General features: G+C 41.0%; 1 protein-coding gene across 5 annotated transcripts; it reads right to left on the reverse strand.

The window, feature by feature from the left end:
• Positions 1-22: 22 nt before the first annotated feature.
• hnrpkl (heterogeneous nuclear ribonucleoprotein K, like) lies at positions 23-18068 on the reverse strand. Of its 5 annotated transcripts, none has more exons than XM_033646981.2 (16): positions 17853-18067; positions 16400-16506; positions 15569-15666; positions 15400-15456; positions 14547-14590; positions 13246-13318; positions 10517-10630; positions 10222-10350; positions 9741-10048; positions 9488-9541; positions 9183-9222; positions 6430-6445; positions 5393-5425; positions 5192-5259; positions 4910-5079; positions 23-2364 (listed from the first exon to the last, which is right to left on the reverse strand). In XM_033646981.2, exons 2-16 carry the CDS (start codon positions 16458-16460, stop codon positions 2334-2336), a joined length of 1296 nt encoding a protein of 431 aa, XP_033502872.1. In that variant the 5' UTR covers positions 16461-16506; positions 17853-18067; the 3' UTR covers positions 23-2333. The 5 variants fall into 5 exon arrangements, with proteins under 5 accessions (XP_033502872.1, XP_033502871.1, XP_033502875.1 ...); XM_033646980.2 differs by having other exon boundaries at positions 16400-16509; positions 17853-18066; XM_033646984.2 differs by lacking the exon at positions 17853-18067 and adding an exon at positions 17547-17807.
• Between the last annotated feature and the right edge of the window lie 3445 nt (positions 18069-21513).

Here is a 21513-nt window from a genome sequence, read left to right on the forward strand (position 1 = left end):
AATGCAGAATACACACACTGGGTGAACTGTGACACAGACTTTATTTACTAAACACCTGCAGGTACTACAGATATCAGACACAGATACAGATATGACCTGACAGAAAACACCACTCATGGACTCACAAAGCTGAACGCTCCTCATGTGACACTGCATCTTAAACTTTCAAACAAAAAAAGAAAAAGAAGCTTTAAAAATGCGTCCAAACTCTCAAAATTAAAAAAAAAAAAAAAAAACCTTTCAAGAATAAATGGATGAAACAGATCAGATATAAAGGCTGAACTACAGCGAGTCATGAGTGGCAGAAAATCAAATAACCATAGAAACAGAAAAAAAAAAAAAATTTCCAAAACTGTCTTATGGCACCAAATCCTTCCGAGAAAGTAGAAAGTATCCTGGGCCTGCCTAACCTAACCACTCATGAAATTACTGTTTCTATATAAATATATACACACACTTTATACAGCTCCTTGTCTTTCTATGAAAAACAAATACCTTTTTTTAAAAAAATCTTTTTGCTCTATCACACTGGCACATTTTTTCAAACTTAAAGCATAAGTATGACATTTTGGGAGAGACTTCTTATCCAATTTCTGACTGAGAGTAGAGAAAAACATTGACACTATAGGGCTCTCATATCTGTCCAGTTATTGCTAGCAGCCATAAGCTTAGCACAAAGACTGGAAATGGGGAGGAAACAGCTACCCTGGCTCTGCTGAACTATTCAAAGTCCATCTACCGTACAGGCACTTTAAAGGCTCTGTAATTAACACTTTATATATCATTTGTTTATTCCTATAAAAAGATAAAAACGACAATTCATCGTTTTACAGGGGGTTGCTTGTCCCACCATAGATGGAATCACAATGTTTATTTACAATAACTTCCAGGTAGAAAATCCTTGTGGCACTACAAAAAAATCCAACAGCGCGGGGTACACTCTGCCTCAATTAGTTTGTTTTGTTGCCACCAACCAAAGGCAGACCAAAAAAAATCAATCATCAGTTTAAATGTGTGCTATATGTAGAATATTCTCATAGCTTTAGGAACAGAAGCTGTTATATTAAAGCCACCAGACTCCATTGACAAAAATAGTAATTTAACTCAGCAGAACACCAAGTTGTTGGTCTACCATGGCATCGATTGGTTAGTGTGTATAGTAAAGTGAAACAATTATTAAAATATAGCGTACACTTACACTGGCATACATTTTTTTTGGTGGGTAAAATACACTGCTTAGCTTCCGTGCCGGTGAATTTGCTTTATTAAAGATGATACCAAAGCAACAAACTACCTAAAATGAGCACAGCAGAAACATCAGATAGCTCTGACCATCGTGTTTAACAATACTTCTTTAAACGTAACAGCTGAAAATGACGGCATTTTGGCAAGTTTCACAATTTTACATATTTCTGCAATTGTAATCTACTGCTAGTTGTTCTACTTTGAACTGACTGTTAGCGAGATGTCATGGTGATTTGGTCTATTTCTTGGCCAGTTAATGTTGCCAAGCAACAAGGAGAGACTCCCGAAGTGAAGATAATGCTAAAAAAAAAATGAAGTTTTTACATTTGAACATGTTAATTAACTCGCTTTGCAGTTGCTGGTAGGTGGAGTATGTTGCCCTCTAACAGAGCTTGCCAAATGTTTTCCCTGTTTCCAGTCTTTATGCTAAGCTAAGCTAACGGGCTGCTGCTTCATATTTACCATACAGCCATAAGAGTGGTCATGATCATATCATCCAACACTCCACTAGAATGCAAGTAAGCACGTTTCCCAAAATGTCAAACTCCTCCATTAAAGCCAATCTTACAAAAAGCACTTCACTTACCAGAGGAAAGGGATGTTGGATGTTGTGTAAAAATTAAAACTTATTTAAATGTTTTTTTAACCATTCTGAGACCATGCATCTTCATTTAGAGAGTGTGCTTAAACGTTTGAGAGGGGGGAAAAACAAACTGAAACTCACATAATGTTCTTTACAAAAAGATTACATTCTGCATGCTGTACTGAAATGAGGGAGATAAGGGCCCAGGGTGGCTCACAACACCAAAAGTTATCACACGGATGAGTTTACTCCAATGACGGCACAAGAATCTCCTGAAAAATAACTACACCAGCACAGAAACATGTTGCTGACTCCTTGTTTGCTGTTTGACAGCTTAAGATTTTTTTTTCAAAACTCCTCAAAAATAAAAAATGTGTTTTATAGATAGATGGTGTAGTGTGTGATCGTGAGGGGAGGAGGCAAAGCAGAGGAATGTAGGCTCTGAATAGAAGGAAGAAACAGTATGGCAGCATGGCTTCACTCGTCTTCTTCGCTTCCCTCTTCCCTAGAAGAACCGGCCGGAGTACTGCCTCACACTGAAATAAGAGACAGATGAAGGTAAGGACATTTCATGATAACATTAAGAATATTTATTTGAACAGGAACGTGACATGGGTCAGGAGCTGTTAATGCTGGATGCTACAAACTGTGAGTAATTTTTCATGTGGAGCACAACTGTAAGTTATAAAAAGTATGCCAAGGTCAAGGCTGGAAATAAATTATGTCTGCAAGAAGCATTATGACTGCTGAGACCAGCTTAGCCATTTAGTGATGGGAGGAAAGGAAGTGTCTGTGAACTGAAAAGCTCTTCAAGATGAAATACTGGTGTTAGGAAAAAAGGCTCTACAGCCTTATGTTCTGGCATGGTGTGCAAAATGTGAACATTTATCAAAGGCAGTAAAGCACTGATTCCAGTAAAATCTCAGGGTTGCACAGAAGTTTAATAAAACTAGGGCTGTAACTGATATTTAATTTCATTATCGAATTGATTACTCTGCAAAGAACTTCTGTCTATAAAATGTCAAATTAGTGAAAAACGCCTCATATAGTTTCACAGTGCCCAAGTTGTTGTATCAGATCAACAGCCCAAAACCCAAACATATTCAGGCCCTATCTACATGTATACAGATGTTTTTGAAAACTGATATTCCACATGCAAGCAGTTTAGGCCACTAAAACAGAGGTTTTTAAAGCACCTTCTAAGATTTAGATTTTTTAAAACTCTGGTTATTTGTACCCATGTGGACTTAGAAAACAGAGTGTTTTGGGGCGTCGGTAGCGTAGTGGATAGTGCCGGCGCCCCATGTACAGAGGCATCGCCTCGCTGCAGCGGCCGTGGGTTCGAATCCGGCTCGCGGCCCTTTGCTGCATGTCAGTCCCCACTCACTCTCTCTGTCTCCCCATTTCACCTTCTGTCCTGTCAATAAAGGCAAAAAGCCCATAAAAATAATCTTTAAAAAAAATTAAAAAAAAAAAAGAAAACAGAGTGTTTGGAAAATGATGTCATCTTCTCAATTCATCCTTGTCCACTGTTGCTTTGTGTAATGAGAATCGGCCATAGACAATAACAATGGCGAACTACCTATAAGTTGTTTACTTTTTGTTGGCACTGCTCAGTCTAATGACTACTTCAAAGCCCAGAAACACCAAACCAACATCCAAAAAACGAGTGGTAACAAAGGTCAACTACAGCCAACGGCCAACTAGCACATACAATCTGCATCTACATGAGAGTAAATACTTATCCACACCAACAGGTGGCAGTAGTCTGTTTTCTTCATTTAAAAAAAGGAAACCAGAAGACATGTTCAAGATGCTGGTTAGCCAGTAAGCACATTAACAACACAATGCAATGTTCTCATACCCTCTTGTCTTACGCTGTTTGTTTACTTTCCTCACTTCCATTTCTCTTCTCGTACACTGAGCTGAACTGCCAATCAGAGTGATTTCATTCATCAGTGGGGTCTGCCAGGTCCAACATGTATTTGATATGTTGAATTGGCCAAAGAAAAAAAAAGGCAACAAGGGGCAACAATGTGGGACACTCCACAAAAACTGGGGCGGCAGTCACTCACCAACTGCCCAGTGTTGACCAACTGTTGGGACTTGTGTGTCAGGGCCCACAGCTTAAAACTTTGTATTGCTGCACCATTTCACAAATGGAGGTACCTGCTGCGCACAACGCTATTTGGTCCACCTCAGCATCCGCAGTTTAAAGTTTCCCAGAAACTAATGATTTTGGATCAGGCCTGGTCGAACCAGGAGGAAAACTTTCCATGTCCAGGGCGTCACTCATGTCTTTGAGTGAGATCCTTCATCATTATGAACAGTGATGAGATCTACAGTAAGTGTTTTGAAAAATGAAGGCTGTACACTTTACTACCTTTGCGACGAGGAGAGACTGTGAAAGACAGCTACCACAGGCAAGTGTTTTGATTCATTTTTGCATTCTAGTATGAACAAAGACATTTTGTAAATCGAGGATTGTCCGGTCTTAATTTTTACTTAAACGAAGAGAAAAAGTATCTCTTTTTAAAAAATATCTCTATAAGTGTAGACAGGGCCTCAGTTAACAGTTTAAGGTGACAACAACAAAGGAAGCAGATCTTCACATTTAGGAAAGTGAAACCATAAAATTTTCCTGTGTTTGCTTATCAGATGATTAAAATGAGTAATCCATTATCAAATCAGTTGCCAATTAAATTCTGTTGATCAATTAATCAGTTAGTCAACCAATACTTTTAAAGCTCTAGCTCTTGGTCAACTTCTAATCTAAAACCTCTTAGGAAATGGTTGTGATAGTATATGCATTACATTGTATAGGACTCTTAACATAACACTATCAGTGAACATACCTTATTATATATTTTATGTAATCTATTATTAAGTCTGTTTGTGTTTCACCTGACTGCAAGACAGATTTACTCATGGGGGTCACCAAGGTTAAGCTGAAGTTAACTATCTAAGTAAGCAACTATAGTAGTGTTTGCTTCCATTCAGTGGTGGATGAACACACAGGCCATCAGAGGAGACACTGCTACAATGAGATGAGCTGTTTGGGGGAATCACAGGATCACATGCCTGTTCTGCAGCAGATACTGGGCGTTCTGGATCTGGTCCTGTGTTCCTGTGATGGTGATGATGCGGTCCTCAGAGCCCTCTAGTGGTTCATCAATCTTGATGGATGCCCCGGACTCATGGCGGATCTGCTTGATCCTCTGGCCGCCCTTACCAATGATGGAGCCAGCCAGCTGCAAAACAACCACACAGGCCAATTGAAAGTGGATTTAGGAGTGAAGTGTCTGTTTTGTGTCATTCTTTATTGTAAAAATCATGTTTTTTGAGAATAGATGTTTTACTTACATCTTTTGGGATGGTGACTTGTGTTGTGATGACAGGGCCTCCGATATCACTGTATGAGCCTCGACCCCCTACAGGAGGAGGTGAGAAAGACTTTTTAAGGTGAAACTCTCTTTAACTAAATAATGCAATGAGAAGAAACATTCCCTTTAGATCAGGTTAGGAGACAAGACACTGGGACAATAATAATCCATCCCCACTCACCAGACTGAAAGTGCTCCCAGGAAGAATTGTTGTCTTTGAGAACATCGAAAAGGAAACGAGTGAAAAATGAAAATGAACCACGGGGACAAAGACAAGAGAGAGTGTGATTGTAAACAAGCAATACAGCAAATGCCCCAGACAAATACATTTTCCCTTTATGTGCTCTAACAAATTGATTACAGGAAAATGATATTGTTGTTTTTCTTAATAGGAATGGTCTATTCATTGATGTCATTCCTAGGATTGAGGACATGTCAAAACCTGCAGCCAAAACGGTACAACAGAGTTTTTAAAAGCAAACAACATGAGTGATCAGACAGGTTTTCAACTACTGAGCATTACAGTTCATTCACCTATTAATGTTTTTAATTTAAAACGTTTTAAACATATCTCAGTTGAACCCAATCATAAAAACTATGTACTTATAAAAGGGCTAAATACAATGAAACGTCTGTCACGATCATCCATTTTTAGTCAAATTACTGTATTAAGCCAAAGAACAGTAAGCCAACATTTAACCAGGAAGTCTCTCTGCAAGAAAAGGCTGATCAGTTGCTGCACATTTTTGGAGTTAACTCTAACATTTACTTTTTTTAAAAAGTGGTTTAGATTTATACACTCAGTGTCTGCGTCAGCACATGTACAATCTAATGCAATCTAATACAGTACTGTATTGCGTTATATTAAGAGATGTTTCACTTCTCTGTATAATGTAGTCCAGTCCAAAACCACCTTTAACTATGACCTCAGTAATGAACATAACTGAATTTACATATAAACAAAAATGTTGCCAAAAATTGAACATAGTGAGCTTTATGAAAACAGATGTTACATCAGGGCTGTTGTATCGGACTGCACAGGCTTGTACAAGTGTACCTAATATAGTGGACTAAGTGGCTGCCCTCAAATGACATGTCTGAAACAAGCAGTGGCAGAAACTATAATCATAGAACTTACGTTTTGGAAAAAAAAAGAAGACATGATTTTTGATGAAATAACTGTAAATCTGTGCAGAATTTACATTAATCAACACTCACCATATCCGCCTCCACTCTGCATTTCAGGGATGAATGGAGAAAAAAAGGGGAAACATAGAACAGTTTTAATGACACAATAATGACAGTATGATATCAGAGCCTTTCAACGTTTTCTGTACGACAGGATTCAGTTCAGATCTGGGTCTGTTCTGATTTTGCAGCATTAAGCAGTTCCTGCACATGTTTCAATGACATTCATGCTTCAAATATCCCGTTCCACTTTATCTGAAAAGTACCTCATTGATTCGAAACTGGCTACTGAGACAATCTGAGGTAACTTATGGACCAACCTGAGATAATGAGTGTTTCTGGAATTGTTAATTTGATAATATGGTTTAGACACACCTTTAAAGCTCTCACTCCTGAAAAGCTTATACAGTCTATGGTAAATACACAACCTTACTCCCACAGAGACACATTATCATTGGTGAGCAGTTAGACCTGCAGTTCAAGTCCAACATGTACGATCTGTTGGCAAGACCAAGACTGGCAACAGCTGCAGCATTTAGGAAGTGCAGATGTAAACATGTTGATGTACCATCTACAGACAAGGACAGGATACGCTTTTGCAATTCTGACACTTTTGACATGCAGGCAAAAAGTGTGAGGACTGCAGTTATGTTTTACAATTGAATCCTGCAAGACTTCTGTTAACTTAAGTCCTGAGCAGTAGAAGTTTGGAAAAAACATTGCCTGGTCTGATGAATCTTGACTTCTGCCACAAATCCATGGAGGCTGGTGATGGTGAAAAGCTCCAACATACTCTCTGTGTTCCATGTCCAACTGTACTTTGATTTGTATATTTCGTAATATATCGCAATCATTATACATCTGTCTCACAGATATTTCCATATCTGATAACAGGCATTTTCATCTCTCCCAAGAATGTGCTAAATTGCTCACCACGAGTTCAAGGCCAGTTGGCTGCCTTTGTATTCCTTTAGAGACAAATTATGTAATTGCTGGTAATGGCGAAACTCCTCACACAATCTTTCTCCAAAACAAGCACCCATTTTTGTCTCTTTGCAAACCAGCTAGAGGTGCATACGTCACCAGGACAGGAGTGTGGGACGAGAGACGATATTTTTCTACCTGCAGCATGTGTAGTTGGTGTGCTTGCTATGTGTACACCTTCCCAGTCACAAACTTTGGGCTGCAGACTGACATCCACAAAGAGGTCCCCATGGACTCTTGCCGACATGGGCGGAAGATGACATTCAGTATGAATTGGCTTTTATGGTGTGGGGACTATTTTCTTAACACACATTTGGTCCCATTTAAGCATTGTTTAGATGCCACAGCCTGAGTGTGGTTGCTGACCACATGCATCCTTTATGACCACAGTCTACACTTCCGCTAATAGCTACTTCCAACAGAATAACACAAACAAAGCACACATCATCTCAAGCTTGTTCTTCCAACACGACAGTGAGTTCAGCGTACTCCAATGGCCTCCACAGTCACCAGATCCTATAGAACACCTTAAGGATGTCGTAGAACAGGAGACTTGCAGCATGACATGTACAGCTGACTAATCTGCAGCGACTGCATGATGCCATCACGTCAACATGGACCACCATCACTAAAGAATGTTTCAGCACTTTGTTGAACTCATGGCATAAAGAATTCAGGCCGTTCTAGGGTCAAACGAGGGTCTCACCCAGTCTTAGAAATATGTGTCTGATTAAGAGGCCGCTAAGTGTATTTCTGCTGAATATGAGACTTTATAGTTCACACAGCTCTTCAGATTTTGGTTAGTTTTGAGTGGAAAGAAAAGGGCCTTAAAACAGATTCTTTTTATTCTAAGATAAAACAACACTGTGTGAGAAGCAGACACACGAAGACACGAAAAATAAAACAATATACAATGTAAGAATAAAAGTTGAAACCATTTTACAATGGTCACATTTAGTGTTCATTTAACCAAAGAATTAATAACTCATATTTAGTACATCTAAATGCAGGGTTGTAATTTGTCTGAACCCCATAATGCCGTTGAAATTGTTAGAGAAATGTCTTAATGGAGGAGTGTTAATTAGAGAAAGACTATACACTCAATAAATAAAACACACATTTCTGCATACGTTTTGAAGTTATTTGAGCATAATATAAACATTTTCCAATTGTGAATCAAATGCTGAATTTACATAGTTTTTGGTGAGTAAAAAAAGTGATAAGCATCATTCCTTATCTAAGAATAATATCATTTTTAAGTGATTTGTCTTCTCTTGAGACTAACTGCTAAAATTAATTTGCATTTTGATTTTTAAAAATCTCAGCGGCCTTTAAAATAAAAAAGATTCATGTCTGAGTATTTATGCCCGTCTGAAGGAAAACATGTTTGTTCTTAAATGTCAAGAATTAATCGACAGACAGCATATTGGTATTTATTTGATCAAATGTATTCTTTGGCTTCTTATTGAAACTATTTGCTGAAGGAAACCTGTTCAGGAATTGCTTTGGTTTCAGCTCAAGTTCATTTGCTAGCCTGGTGGATCTCTGGACTACGTACTCAGCTGCTCTGTGGTAACCACGGAGACAACTGTTGCCAGGCAACAACAGGCCCAGATCAGTGTGCATACACAGTGAAAAAGCAGCACAGTGTCCATGCCTCCATGCTTGTACTACACTCAGAAAAAGGAATTCCAATCACCTCGTCTGAAATATAATTCACACCTACTACACACAGCCAGGACGCTACAAACATACAGCTTAGCTTTACAGCAGCACCTGTAAACACAGACGGCACTCACCATGCTGTCGTAACGGTCTCCCCCTCGGCCTCTTCTGTCACTACAGACAAAAAAGGTATGCATTAATATAGTTTCTCCACTCTGGAGGACACTTAACACTACAGTATCGAGCAGGTCAGCGCTGTTAGATTGGTATTTAAAAAGCTGTGAGTGTGAAAGGACATGCGGACTCTACAGATGACCTGTGATCACACTCTGAAGCAGGGCTGGTGGGTTGACATTCTGCTACTGAGCAACTTACACGGATATCTGTCACTCTGCTTTTGAGAGAAATTAAATTATTGACAATCCTACTACGTGTTCACCTTGGTCTGTCGTCCATGCCGCCATGATAGCTGCCATGTGAGAACCGGTCTCCCCTGCAAACAAAGACAAGCAAGGAAAGAGTGTTACAAAAATTAAATGCAACTGTATCTCAATCTCTTTATATTATTGCAGATTGTTACTGTCTGTTCACTACGAAACAAACCACTAAGGCAAACACACCAGAGTTCATTTTAACAAAACCAATCAGATTAGAGGTGTGAAAGCATCAACACTGAGTGGGCCCCTCCTTACCCTCCTCTTGGTGGTGGTGGCGGGGGAAGAGGCAGATTACGTGCTCGGCTGCCCCCTCGGCCACCTCTGCTCAGCGGTGGTGGAGGACCCCGACGGGGGCTCATGTCATCGTAATCCCTTCTGGAGGGAGGCATGGGTCTGTTGCCACGAACCGGGGGCATGCGCTCAAAGCCCCCGCGCACACGGATGGGGAAGCCGCCAATGGGTCGTCTGCCTCTCTCCTCGAATAACATGGTGAAACCTCCGTAGTCGTATGTCTCATCGTAGAAATTAGGGTCATAAGGCTGGGCACGGCCTTTGATTGGCGCCTGTAAAATGAAAGGACAATAAAAGAGACTGTCAAAGGCTGCTCTGTTCTGAAATAACTGTTGAAATGAGCTGCCTTCAGTCCTCCAACTATCCTTACATCTGTATGACATGAAACACATGACTGTATATAGTCTCTTGAGACTTTCAACAGACCTCAGAAATGTAAACTCACCTCTGACACCAGCTCCAGGATAACTTTTATACATTCAATGACACGTTCTGGCTTTCCTCCCACCAAGACAACTCTGTCAGTGGAGTGTGGACAGCACTCCTGGAACAGCTTGATGGTGGTCTGGGTGTTCTGGTGCATGGAAACATGACAATGTCAGACTTAAAACCAGACAATCAAATTCACTTGTGATTGCTTTGCTACAGGTGACAATTATGATTCTAACAATTCATCTCCAGGCTAACTGTTGGTGCAAAGCATCATGGCGAGGCGCCTGCTAATCTGGACTCTGTCTTACCTCTCTCAGCTCCTTTATCTTGGCACCTTTTACCCCGATGATGCCCCCTGCCAAACTCTGATGGATCAGCAAGCGGAGCTCAGAGTCAAAATCAATCCCACTGTAATGCTGGTACTACAGAAACACAAAGCAAGATCGTGATGTCAGTGGGGTCTGAAACTCTTCCACTGATGATTAATAAAGCATTTTCCCAATTAAATACATTGGAAATATGAGGAAAAAAACAATGGGCATCATTCTGTATGCAAATATAACATGTAGTGGGTTTTAAATTTTAACAAATCTGGACACAGAAAACAGACAATTTGGAAATTCATTACGAGCCTGCATCATGTGCTGTTAAAACATTTGAAACATTTATTTTATTCTGTAACACAATTTCAATTTTTGCTTTCACTTTCCTGAAATAATAGAAGTTATGAATGAAAACTGACACAGATAACTAGTTAATTTGTGCAGTTCTGATTAAAGAAAATGAAACAAACATATTTGCAAGCTGCTTGAATCAATGTAGCTTTGTTTTAAAATCTGGCCTGGAATATCATTTCAGATTAGTGAATTCATACTTGTAATATTAAAGAGCAGTAAAATAAGCAGCAGTGTTTGAAGACATGTTTTAAAGCAGCACAGGGTAACTGACAGACTAACAAAGACGGCAAATAATTGGCACTCAAACTGCTGTTGCATCAGTCTCAAAAATTATCATATGACAAGAGAAACTCTCAGTAAATCATGACAGCATTTGCCAAACGCAGAAAAAAAATGCGCTGGTTTGGGAGAGCAGTGGTGGCAAAGATTGAGCTCATTAAAGAAACCAAGATTCGACTGAGTAGTTAGAAAATCACTGAAAAACAACAACCTCAAAAATAACACTGAATTACATTTGTGTGACAGTCGAGACAAAAGCTAATTACTGTGAGCTTCACAGAGGTGGTAGCTGTTACAGAGACGCCATTTGGAAAATATATTCAAGGCCAAAAAAGTAGGATGCAAAATGTGTTACGAGGCGCATAAAACCTGAAGCTATAGATATCTTTCACTTAGATGTTTGGACACATCTGAAGCAATGCGTACCAACTGCTTTATATGGCAAGAGATCAATATTAGCATGGGTGGCTATCACATGGGTAAATGCGATAACAAATAACAGGTCTGGGCTCTCTGGTTGACCTGAGCGGTTTGAGAAGGCCATTGCAGTAAAATAAGGGTGACTTATGGCCAACCAGCAAATGGTTATGAAGAAGACTTTTGTTACCTAACTCAATGAGTCAACGAAATGTAGTGTTATTGGTGGAGTAAAGGCAGTTTTATTGTGTTAAGCTCAGATGAGGTTAGGTTATTTTGCCCATGCATGGCATGTATAGTAAGTCAAACTGCAGTGCCCATTGGGAAGAGCAAGACAAGAGTGTATGCAATTAGTTGCATTAGCTTAGTCCAATAAAGATCAGTAATAAATTTAATTATTGCTTCAGGTCACAGATCAGACTTGAGTGTAAAATTTGGCCATGAAAGTCAATCAGGTCTTAAAGATGCAGGTATTTTTTTGTTTGGGTCTCAGTTAAAAGGTGCCCTGCAGAGTTCTCTTGTAAACAAAGTTTAAAATATGTTAACATTAATTATTACTCAGCAAAACACATGGTCTAACAAATACGATGAAAGCTGTTCCTTCCTCATGAAGTATTTGCAAAGCCAATATTTTAAATCTTGCATTGTTTACAGAGCAGCTGACCGTCTTCTTCTTCACTGCCTTTGTTGGCACATTGCTATGTTTGTTGATGCACCACCAGCGGTCAATGAGTAATTGTGCAAAACCTTGAAAGGAACAGTTAACCCCCAAATAAAAATTACATATTTTTCCTCTTACCAGGTAGTGCTATTTATCAATCTCGATTGTTCTGGTGCGAGTTGCAGAGTGTTGGTGATATCGGTGGTAGTCTGCCATCTCTCTAATATAATGGAACTAAATGACAGTTACTTTATGGTGCCTCAAAGCACTAAAGAATACATTTGAAAAACTCAACAGCAATGTCTCTTTCCAGAAATCATGACCAGTTACTTACCAGATGACCAACAGACATTGTTGTCGGCATTTTCATGTTGTAACTATTTTTTATTTCTGTCTATCTACAACTGCCAACCATATCACTGCGCAGAAGGAAGCATGCATCCACTGCTAGCTCATTTAACACCACTGAGCAAGCTAGCATTACAGCTTAGCCAATTAAGACACCATCAATATTTACATCTCGCAGTGACAAGCACATGAGCCTCTCATCCATGAGTAGATGCACGCTTCCTGCTGCGCTGTGAAACTGTTGGGGGGTGTAGTTCAGCAGAAAGAATATAGTTCCTACATGAAACTGCTCACAACAAGGTCTGTGGATTATATTGAGTAACTGTTTCATGATTTCTAGAGAGAGACATTGCTGTTGAGTTTTTCAAATATATTTTTTGGTGCTTTGAGGACAATCTAGATTAATAAATAGCACTACAGTTAAGCAGGAAAATTTATATTACTGATCTTGGGGTGAACTGTCCTTTTAGGTACCTTTACAGCTTGTGCAGAACTCAAATTCTGCATATTTATGCCCAAATTATATTTTTTTCTGTTCTTTTAAGTCCCTCAAAAAAATCAAAAAGCAATGTGATCAATCATCCTGGTCTCGCCCTTTGATCACATACACATGATTAACAGGAAAATTAACATGGTAATTAACATGGTAGCTTACCTCCTCTAGAGTTGGTATGATTTTCAGCAGAATCTCTCCAATAGTGTCGATGCTGGCATTCACACTCAGGATCCTGTCAGGAACCATTTTGCCCAAAAGGAAGCAAGGCATTACAAGGGAGACAAAAGGCAAAGAGAGAAGCAGTCCAACAAACAGTGACGGACAAACTGACGAAAGGTTTCAAACTATAAAAAGGAAAAAGTAAGACTGCTGCATACTACGCACAATTATAACTTTTCCCCAACACTAGACTAATGAAATAAGCAGCTGACATGCACTCATTCTAAAATCATTAAGTAAGAGAAGTCTTGGGAGGATGGGCAGCTTCAGAACGGCTCAAACTAACATGAGACTGGCCACACAGAGTTGGGGGAGAGGGTGTGTGAGAGAGAGAGATCTTTTAATACCATCCCACCACCAGCAAGTTGGGGAAAAGGAACATAAACTCAAACATAAGCTTGCCATGACAACTGCGCCACCAGCACACCTTCTCATTGTGACCAGGGGGTTGGGGAGGAGGGGAGAGGTGGGGAGGAGGGGGGCTCGGGGCTGAGGTGAGGAGGAGACGAGGTGGGCAGTAGAGAAGAGTAACAGAGCAGAGGGGTTGAGGTGGGGAAGGAGATGCGTGTGGTTACCAACTACTTTGTGGCACAGGACAGGAGCAGGGGTGGAGGGGGTTGGGGAGGGGAGGGGGGGTTATGAAAGGTTTGGCAGGCAGCTCTGATCCGATATGGCCTGAGAGAAATTCAACAGAACAGCACAATGAAATAAAGACACGACATTAATGAGTGACAGAGTGGGGGACGGAGCCTCCAGACAAGAGCCAGCGCTCTCTCGGAAAATCATGGACAGTGATGCTGACAACAGTGGGGGAGGGGGGTGGAGGAGGGGGGAGGTCGGAGGTAAGGGGGCCAGGTGGGCCACAGAGGACAGAGCGAGAAAAAGATGTCTGCTTTCCACAAGTTTCATGGTGAAATTAAACATCACAGCACGGAAAAACAACATCCAACAGCTGTGCTGCTATCCATTCAATACCAACTACTTGGCAGTGGGTTGTCAGTGACTCTGGACAATAAACTGTAATGACAAAAAGTCCAACTCAATGGAGATGCTTAAAATGGACATAAAAATCAAAAGGAACAATACACGTCTCTTACAAGTGGAGGAGGGGGGTCTTTGGGGGAGGGGGGAGTATACTGTCATGTATATAAAAATGTTAAAATGAAACAGAAGGCAAGTTATCAAAGACATGTGTTTCACTGTTCTAATCAGGCAGTGAGGCAATAACTGGTGGGACATACCGCTCTGGGCCACTGCTGTCTGGGACTGATACACTGGCATTGTACTGCATGGGCCGAGGTGGTGGTGGTGGTGGTTGTGGTGGTGGTTGTGGTGGAGGAGGTTGGCATTGGGCGGGGGCATTCAATCACAAGATGTCAAGTTAGGTGCCCGTTTAAGGAGGGACACGGTTTATGGGCGGGGCCAACCGGGAGTGTCAGGTGGGCGGGCGGGCGGGCGGGCGGGCGTTCAGGGACGGGCGGAGGTTGGGCCAACGTCAAGGTGGGCAACGCAGGAGGGGCATGTCGATCCAGTACATGGGCAACGGAGGAAGGTGGCCAAAAATAAAAACAAAAAAAGTAAAGGAGAAGGGAAGAGGGGGAGAAGGAATACATTTTTAATTGAATACACGCTATACTTTGTCCCAAAAGTGAAATGAGAGACTTGAAACTGAGGTGAGTGAAGAAGAACAGGAAGTGTGACCTGGACAAAGATAAGTATAAAAAACAGTCTGGAGATTTTTGTCCCTGAGCCTATGTCCAGTCAGGCTTCCAGGCACCTGGTGTCACTTCAAGGTCAAACATAGCTTCAACACTGTGAGGGGAACTGGAATCAGTCATAGAGGACTGGAAACAAAATGTCTAACAAGGCCTTCCTTCTCTTCTTCCACATGAGCCAACTTTGTTTCATCGTTAAAGAAAACTAATCTTTGACTAACAGTGCATGTCAATTCTCAAACCTGCAAGAAATCTGGGATTGTTTCCTCAGGAGTCCAAACTGATTGGAATTTAGGTCTGGATCCTTTTCATTTTATTAGACAACTAAATTTTCGTCTCAGCTGCAGAAATATCAGCAGCATTTTATCCGTTTACTCACGTCTGTGCGTAGGGCTTTTATGTTCTTGCCACCCTTTCCAATAACAGCACCGGCATTCTGTGGAGAAAAAGGTTTTCCTTAGAAATAAATCATTTTGATCAATAGGGGAAAAATAACCAACAGTGTGAACCAACAGTTAACATGGCCCACAGAGTGAATGGGTCTTTACTTTGCTCTGAAGCAGCACACGCAGCTCCACCATCTCGTCTGCGTTGCGAGAACGTTTGAAGGCCTGCTCTTCGTCCATGTCCTCAGCTGGGCGTTTACCTGAGAGGGAAGACAATGCAGGTCAAATCTGAGCCCGGCAATCCTTCTGTCCGAGGTTTTTATTAGTAGCAGAATAGCCGAAGAATTTTGACATTTCCAATTTAAGCACCCCTGCATGGCAGTTTTAAAAAGGCAATCTTTGATTCTTCAAATGTTCTCATGTTTCACAAAGATTTTTTAAAATCTAAATCCTGCATTTATCTTCTATAAACACATAAAATGCTACACATGGCTGCTAAAATGTAGGACTATGTTGCCATAATACTTTGGAGAAAAAAAAAGAGCCAGACACATCCAAATGATCATTAACAACCACATCCACTGAAGGGTTAATAGAATAGACAAAAATATGAATACATGGCGAGCGCTAGGTCTACAGTATGTTCTACCCCAAGAATGTGTTTCATTTAGCAGCCAACTGTATCCTGGAATATGTCCAGCGCCAACATGTACCCTTCCTGGATTAAAACATGGGCAGATCTGCTCAGGGCCCACCGAACAGCAGTATCTTGGACAGGAGAATCCCGCAACCATCTGACAGGTCCACATGCTATGTAGTGCCAGCCAGAAATGTTCAGTTTTTTTCTTTTTTTACTTCCTTGAGTGAACTAATTAGCCAGTACTTCTACACACTGTACTTTAAGCTGGATATAACACTCCACGGGATCAATTTATTTTCTACTTGCAGTTTATGTTATGGTCATGATCAAAATGCAGATGTGTAAGATGTTACCATTAGTGTCAGTGTTGCTGAATGAGATGTCTTCGTCTTGCTGATCGAGTTTCACCTCCATTGTTTTGCACCTGCAATGGAATGCAAACAGGCTCCTCTCCCTGGATCTGCTAAAAAGAGGGGGTGGGCGACAAAATGCAATCAGCATGGCTACACATGGTACAAGCAAAGATACATCAAGTATTCTTATAAGAGCTGCAACCAACATTTCTTATTATCAGTTAATCTGTCAGTCATTTTATTAAGTAACCGATTGTTTGGCCTGTAACACACCAAAATAGTGTCCACTATATGTTCCCATTCTGCATCTTCAAATCTTCAAATGTGTTGTTTTGTCCAAGAAACAGTCAGAACCCAAAATATATTCAGTCTACTACCACATAAAATTAGGAAGAGCAGCAAATTCTTACATATTTATAGTTGGAAACAGAGTGTTTGGCGATTACTGGATTATACAAAGGAGCTGCAGACTACTGATCCACTATTCGATCAATAATTTCAACTGTAACTCTGTAGCTTTTTTTTATCGTATTCAAATTGAGGGATTAAGGACAGAGGGTGTCCTGTGCTGTCCAAATTGTGAAGCCCCTTGAGGCAAATCTGTGATTTGTGATTTTGGTCTACATACATAAAACTGACCTGTGCTGTTGCCTGGGTGTTTCAGCATTGTAACAGTCTGAATCTAGGACTGGAAACTTTAAATATAGTCTCAAAGTAGCTTGCATGAACTCTACTGTACGCATGCAGTCCACCTACATGCACTGCCCACTGTTGCTAGTAAAATGCTGCAAAAACAGGTTGGACTTGTCCAAGCATCACTCACTGTACAGAGGCCTTGCTAAGTTATAAGGAGATGCTGGTTAACGCCTACACAGCGCAGGAATATGCACCCATTTTAACTGATGCAGGATTTACAAGAGCATTCACAGTTACCCCCATGTATGGAGGTTGTCCAGAAAATATACAGGTGTATTATTGCTTAACAAATCAGCCGTCTGTGGGGGAGAACCCCTCACCATGCACTGAAACTAGTTACACCGATCCTTTCCCCATTTATCTCCGCCTACATGTAAAACAGCTCCGTGAACGTTACATAAAAAGGTAACTGCGCAATTTGGCACACACGAAAGGAAAACATGTTTGTCACCTGAGCTGTCTGCCTGCAAACAGAAGTTAGCAAGCTCCGCGCTAAGTTGACATGACTTCGCTAAGCTAACAGCTCCGCTAAGCTAGCCAGCTGCTGTCTGTGTGTTTTGCGAGGCGTGTCTACCAGCTACAGTGTACACGTTGCGACTGTACAGCGTTCACTGGCGAGACATAACATGGAACAATCCAGCTCTCCTCGTAAATGTCAGCTGTGAAATCAAATTACGTGGACCCTAGATAGCAATTAGGCTAGATGACGCAACGTCAAATACCGAGCTAACACGGTGTGACAGTTGGAAAAACGAACCTGCAGCAAAGCCACGTTCACTGCGGTCCTCCACGGTTTCCTTGCCCAGAAACGTTCGCACGTTTTCAGCATGGAGAGGAGACACTGTGGATGAGCTCGATTCGTCGACACTCACCCGGTGGTTTGTTACTTATGGGTATAAAGTCAGCACGGGCGGGCGGTGCTAAGCTCCATTACATTCACAGCGAGGACTCCGATGTACCCGTATGGCCAAGAAGAACAAGTTATCAAACGCACTGTTAATTGTTCTGTTATTTCACCCTGAGTTTAGACTCGCAGGCAGCGGTCCCTCTCGACCCCGCCCCCCTTGGCAGACACTCCATTTACTTCAACTACGGCGTGTCTGCTACAAGTTTAATTCCCTGAGCTCAGGCTGTCAGGTTAATTTACAGTTACATTTGCAGTGCTCATGTGCTTCGGCTGCGTCCCAGCTCAATACTAACTACATATTACCGTAAGTCTCACCTGATTTTGAGTGCATCAGACAGGCAAACTGACCAAATTAAATATGGTTAAAGATTTAAAGATATTTTGAGACTATGTCATTCACTGACACTCTTCCAGTACTTCTAGGCTTGTTAGTCCTAAAACTTGAAGAGTATTTAACTGTAAAAGTGAGAAATATGCTAGAAAATACAAGTGTGGTTCGTTAATGACCATTGCCCCCATTGTATTTGGTGGGAGGATACAAAAAACACCCAACTGGAACACAAAAATCAGCTTAATCAATTGATCAGTTGATCTTGAACTCTTGAATCATTATTAACAGAATATCTTTGGGGTTCCATCTGAAAATGTCACCTTGAGCTCTGAGAAATTTTACAGCCATTATTTCTCCATTGTTTGACATTTCTTAAAGGTCTAGTGTGAAGGATTTAGTGGCATCTAGTGGTGAGGTTGCAACATTGCTACCAGCTGAAACTTATTCTGTGTGCCAAGCGTGTAGGAGAACTACGGTAGCCAACTCAAAAATGCTAAAGGCCCTATCTAAGGCTAGTTGTTGTCCATTCTGGGCCTCTGTAGAGACAAGATGGCGGGCTCTGTAGAAGAGGACCTGCTCCATGTGTAGATAAACTGTTTATTCTAAGATAACGAAAACACGACAATTCTTATTTTCAGGCGTACACTGTATGTAAAGATGGACGACATGACAGCTCTCCAAAAGTGCCCCCTGGTGGCTGGCTGCAGTATCTGTCATAAAGCCCGCCCCCTCCACTTTAGTGGATGTAACACAAGCTAAACTAAAAACTCAATGTACACCTCATATAATTTTTTCCCAAAGATGTTTTCTGTCATTTTAGGCAGCCTAGTTCTTATCACGCTGCTGTATGTTCAAGAGTTCGTTTTTCTAATAAGCTTGGCTCCAATTAGTTATTTGATGCTGTAAAAAGATGTGCACATTGCTGTTCTCAAAGGAGTGTCCCTTCTCCTGTAGATGTAAGTGGCCAGCAATGTGTGCCATTGGATATACCTGTTAGTTGCAGCCCTACATTCAGTGCAGCCACAGTGTTAAGCAGTGTTTCTCCCTGACTTGCACTACACCCCCAGAAGTGGATGCACATATGAGAACCACAAAGGGCTTTGAGTGTTCTACTTGTGCTTATATGTACTTGTGCTCTGTGCTTTTTTTGTTCCACACCAGCACATCTTTGGTGCTCAGAAGTTGTTTGCACTTGTTAGAGGAACTTGATGCTTCCACCTGTAGGTGCCAGACATCTCCCTATCACACCAGCAGTTCATTTGTAAAGATCATTAGATCACCATCCACAACAGTGGCCCATTCATCTGAACAACACAGTCCCTCCTATGGAACAGTGCTCAGCTGACTGGTGGGAGAATACCCAGGTTCAGATAATTGTGACATACCCAGTTTAACCCCTGGATGCATAAACTACCGCTGAACTTGCCTCACGAGCAGGAGCCCCAAGGAACTTTTAAAGGGATATTTATGCTGCTCAGGTTGACTATGGAAACAAAATGATGACAAAAAACTGTGTGGAATTATATTCATTTGTTTTGCCTGCAGTGCATATCACATTTATACAATAGAGTTGTTTAAAATCAAGTCTGATAACGGTTATTAATTTATCTTTACAGAGAAGGAGTGGAGGAAGAATGGAGGGCTGGATTCTCAACAGAAAAGAACATGCACGTCAGCAAACGTAAGTTGAAATGGATATTTTCACTCATCCTTATGGTGCACATGGAAGTTCAAGGCAACCCTAATATCAGGAACCCTAACATGAAGCTTTTTAAAAGGTATGTGGGAAGTTAAAACTCCAAAAAAGCAATAATAAACAACTGTAGAAAATTATCAAAATTACCTGGAAGTCCTTCAACCACCTACACCAACTCAGAGTTCAGCCTGTCCTAACACCAAGCATGTTTCATCCTCATGATGTTCATGCGAGATGCTGATAAAGGCAAGTTTAATCTATTTTTTCCCCAAAAACTAAACTCATGAATCCTCGGAGATGACCAGTTTCAGAAACACAGTTCGGTCTGAAATAGATAAAATGTGTCATGTCTTACACAGTACTATAGTTTGTATTCTCTCAGATAAGACACAGCAGTGCAACAGTGTTGTTAATCCATACGCTGAGAGACAGTGGATAGTGCAGGATGTAGATCAGTGGGTTGAGTCACAGCTGCATCACCGCACGCAAGGTTCAAGACAAGTCTGCCACCAGCTGGTTCAGGAAGAGTTAGTAGCAGAGATGGAGGAGTTGCAGAGTTGGATGATGCAGAAGTGACACCAAGCTAAATGTACGAGAGGAGGGAGAGTGTTAACATTCTTTCTGCTGGTGCAAGGCAAACAACCTCAAAGTTGAGATTTTTTTCCAGCTAAGAGCATCATCTATGCTTCAAGTGATCAAAAAAATGAAAAAATATACATTTACAGTTAACTGAAATAAGGAAATTGTGCTTTGAATTCACAAGTAATGCACAGATGCACAAACAGTTTTCTCAGTGCAGCTGGATTGACTGTAGTTTTCCTGCAGTGCTAAAATGATAAGGCCATTAGAGCAGACCTATTAATCTGACATCAGCAGCCGGAGCCGTCACCTCACTGCCCATTTACTGCAAATCAGGAGCCTGACTTGTGTCCATACTTGATCTATTTTAACCCCCCCCCCCGTTTTCTCGCAGTGTTGTCATGCTCCTTCAGATATAGGCAAGGATCTATTGCAAAATAAAGAGCTCTCTTCCCTCTCCTATACTCTGAGGTTACCATGGAGACAGATATAATTCAGTTCTTGATGTTTCTCATAAAAAAAAAAAGCCTGCGTACATATTTTCATCTGCAACCATAGCGACACTTGACATTGTCAGCGCTATTTGTAAAAAGCAAGTCACCATAGCGACACTAACCATCCAGGCTGTCATAGATCATGTGTCCTGGCTGAGTATGCCTCCTCATTATGAGTGAAATTTAGGAATCCACTGGTAAACAGGGTTTATTTGATCATTTTGGGATGTATTATCACCTTGATGTTGAGCACTGCACTGTAACTCTCAAAGGACTGAAACATAAAGTGTTTATATTTGCTCTCTTTGGGGCATTAAAGGGAAAAATGTATGGATTAATTATATATACATTGGTGGGTGGACCCCAGTATGCTTGCAGGTCAGCCCCTAAATAATGTTCATAAATTAAAAT

The sequence above is a fragment of the Epinephelus lanceolatus genome, chromosome 19 (genome assembly GCF_041903045.1).
Source record: "Epinephelus lanceolatus isolate andai-2023 chromosome 19, ASM4190304v1, whole genome shotgun sequence".
In the NCBI taxonomy this organism is placed as follows: Eukaryota; Metazoa; Chordata; class Actinopteri; order Perciformes; family Serranidae; genus Epinephelus; species Epinephelus lanceolatus.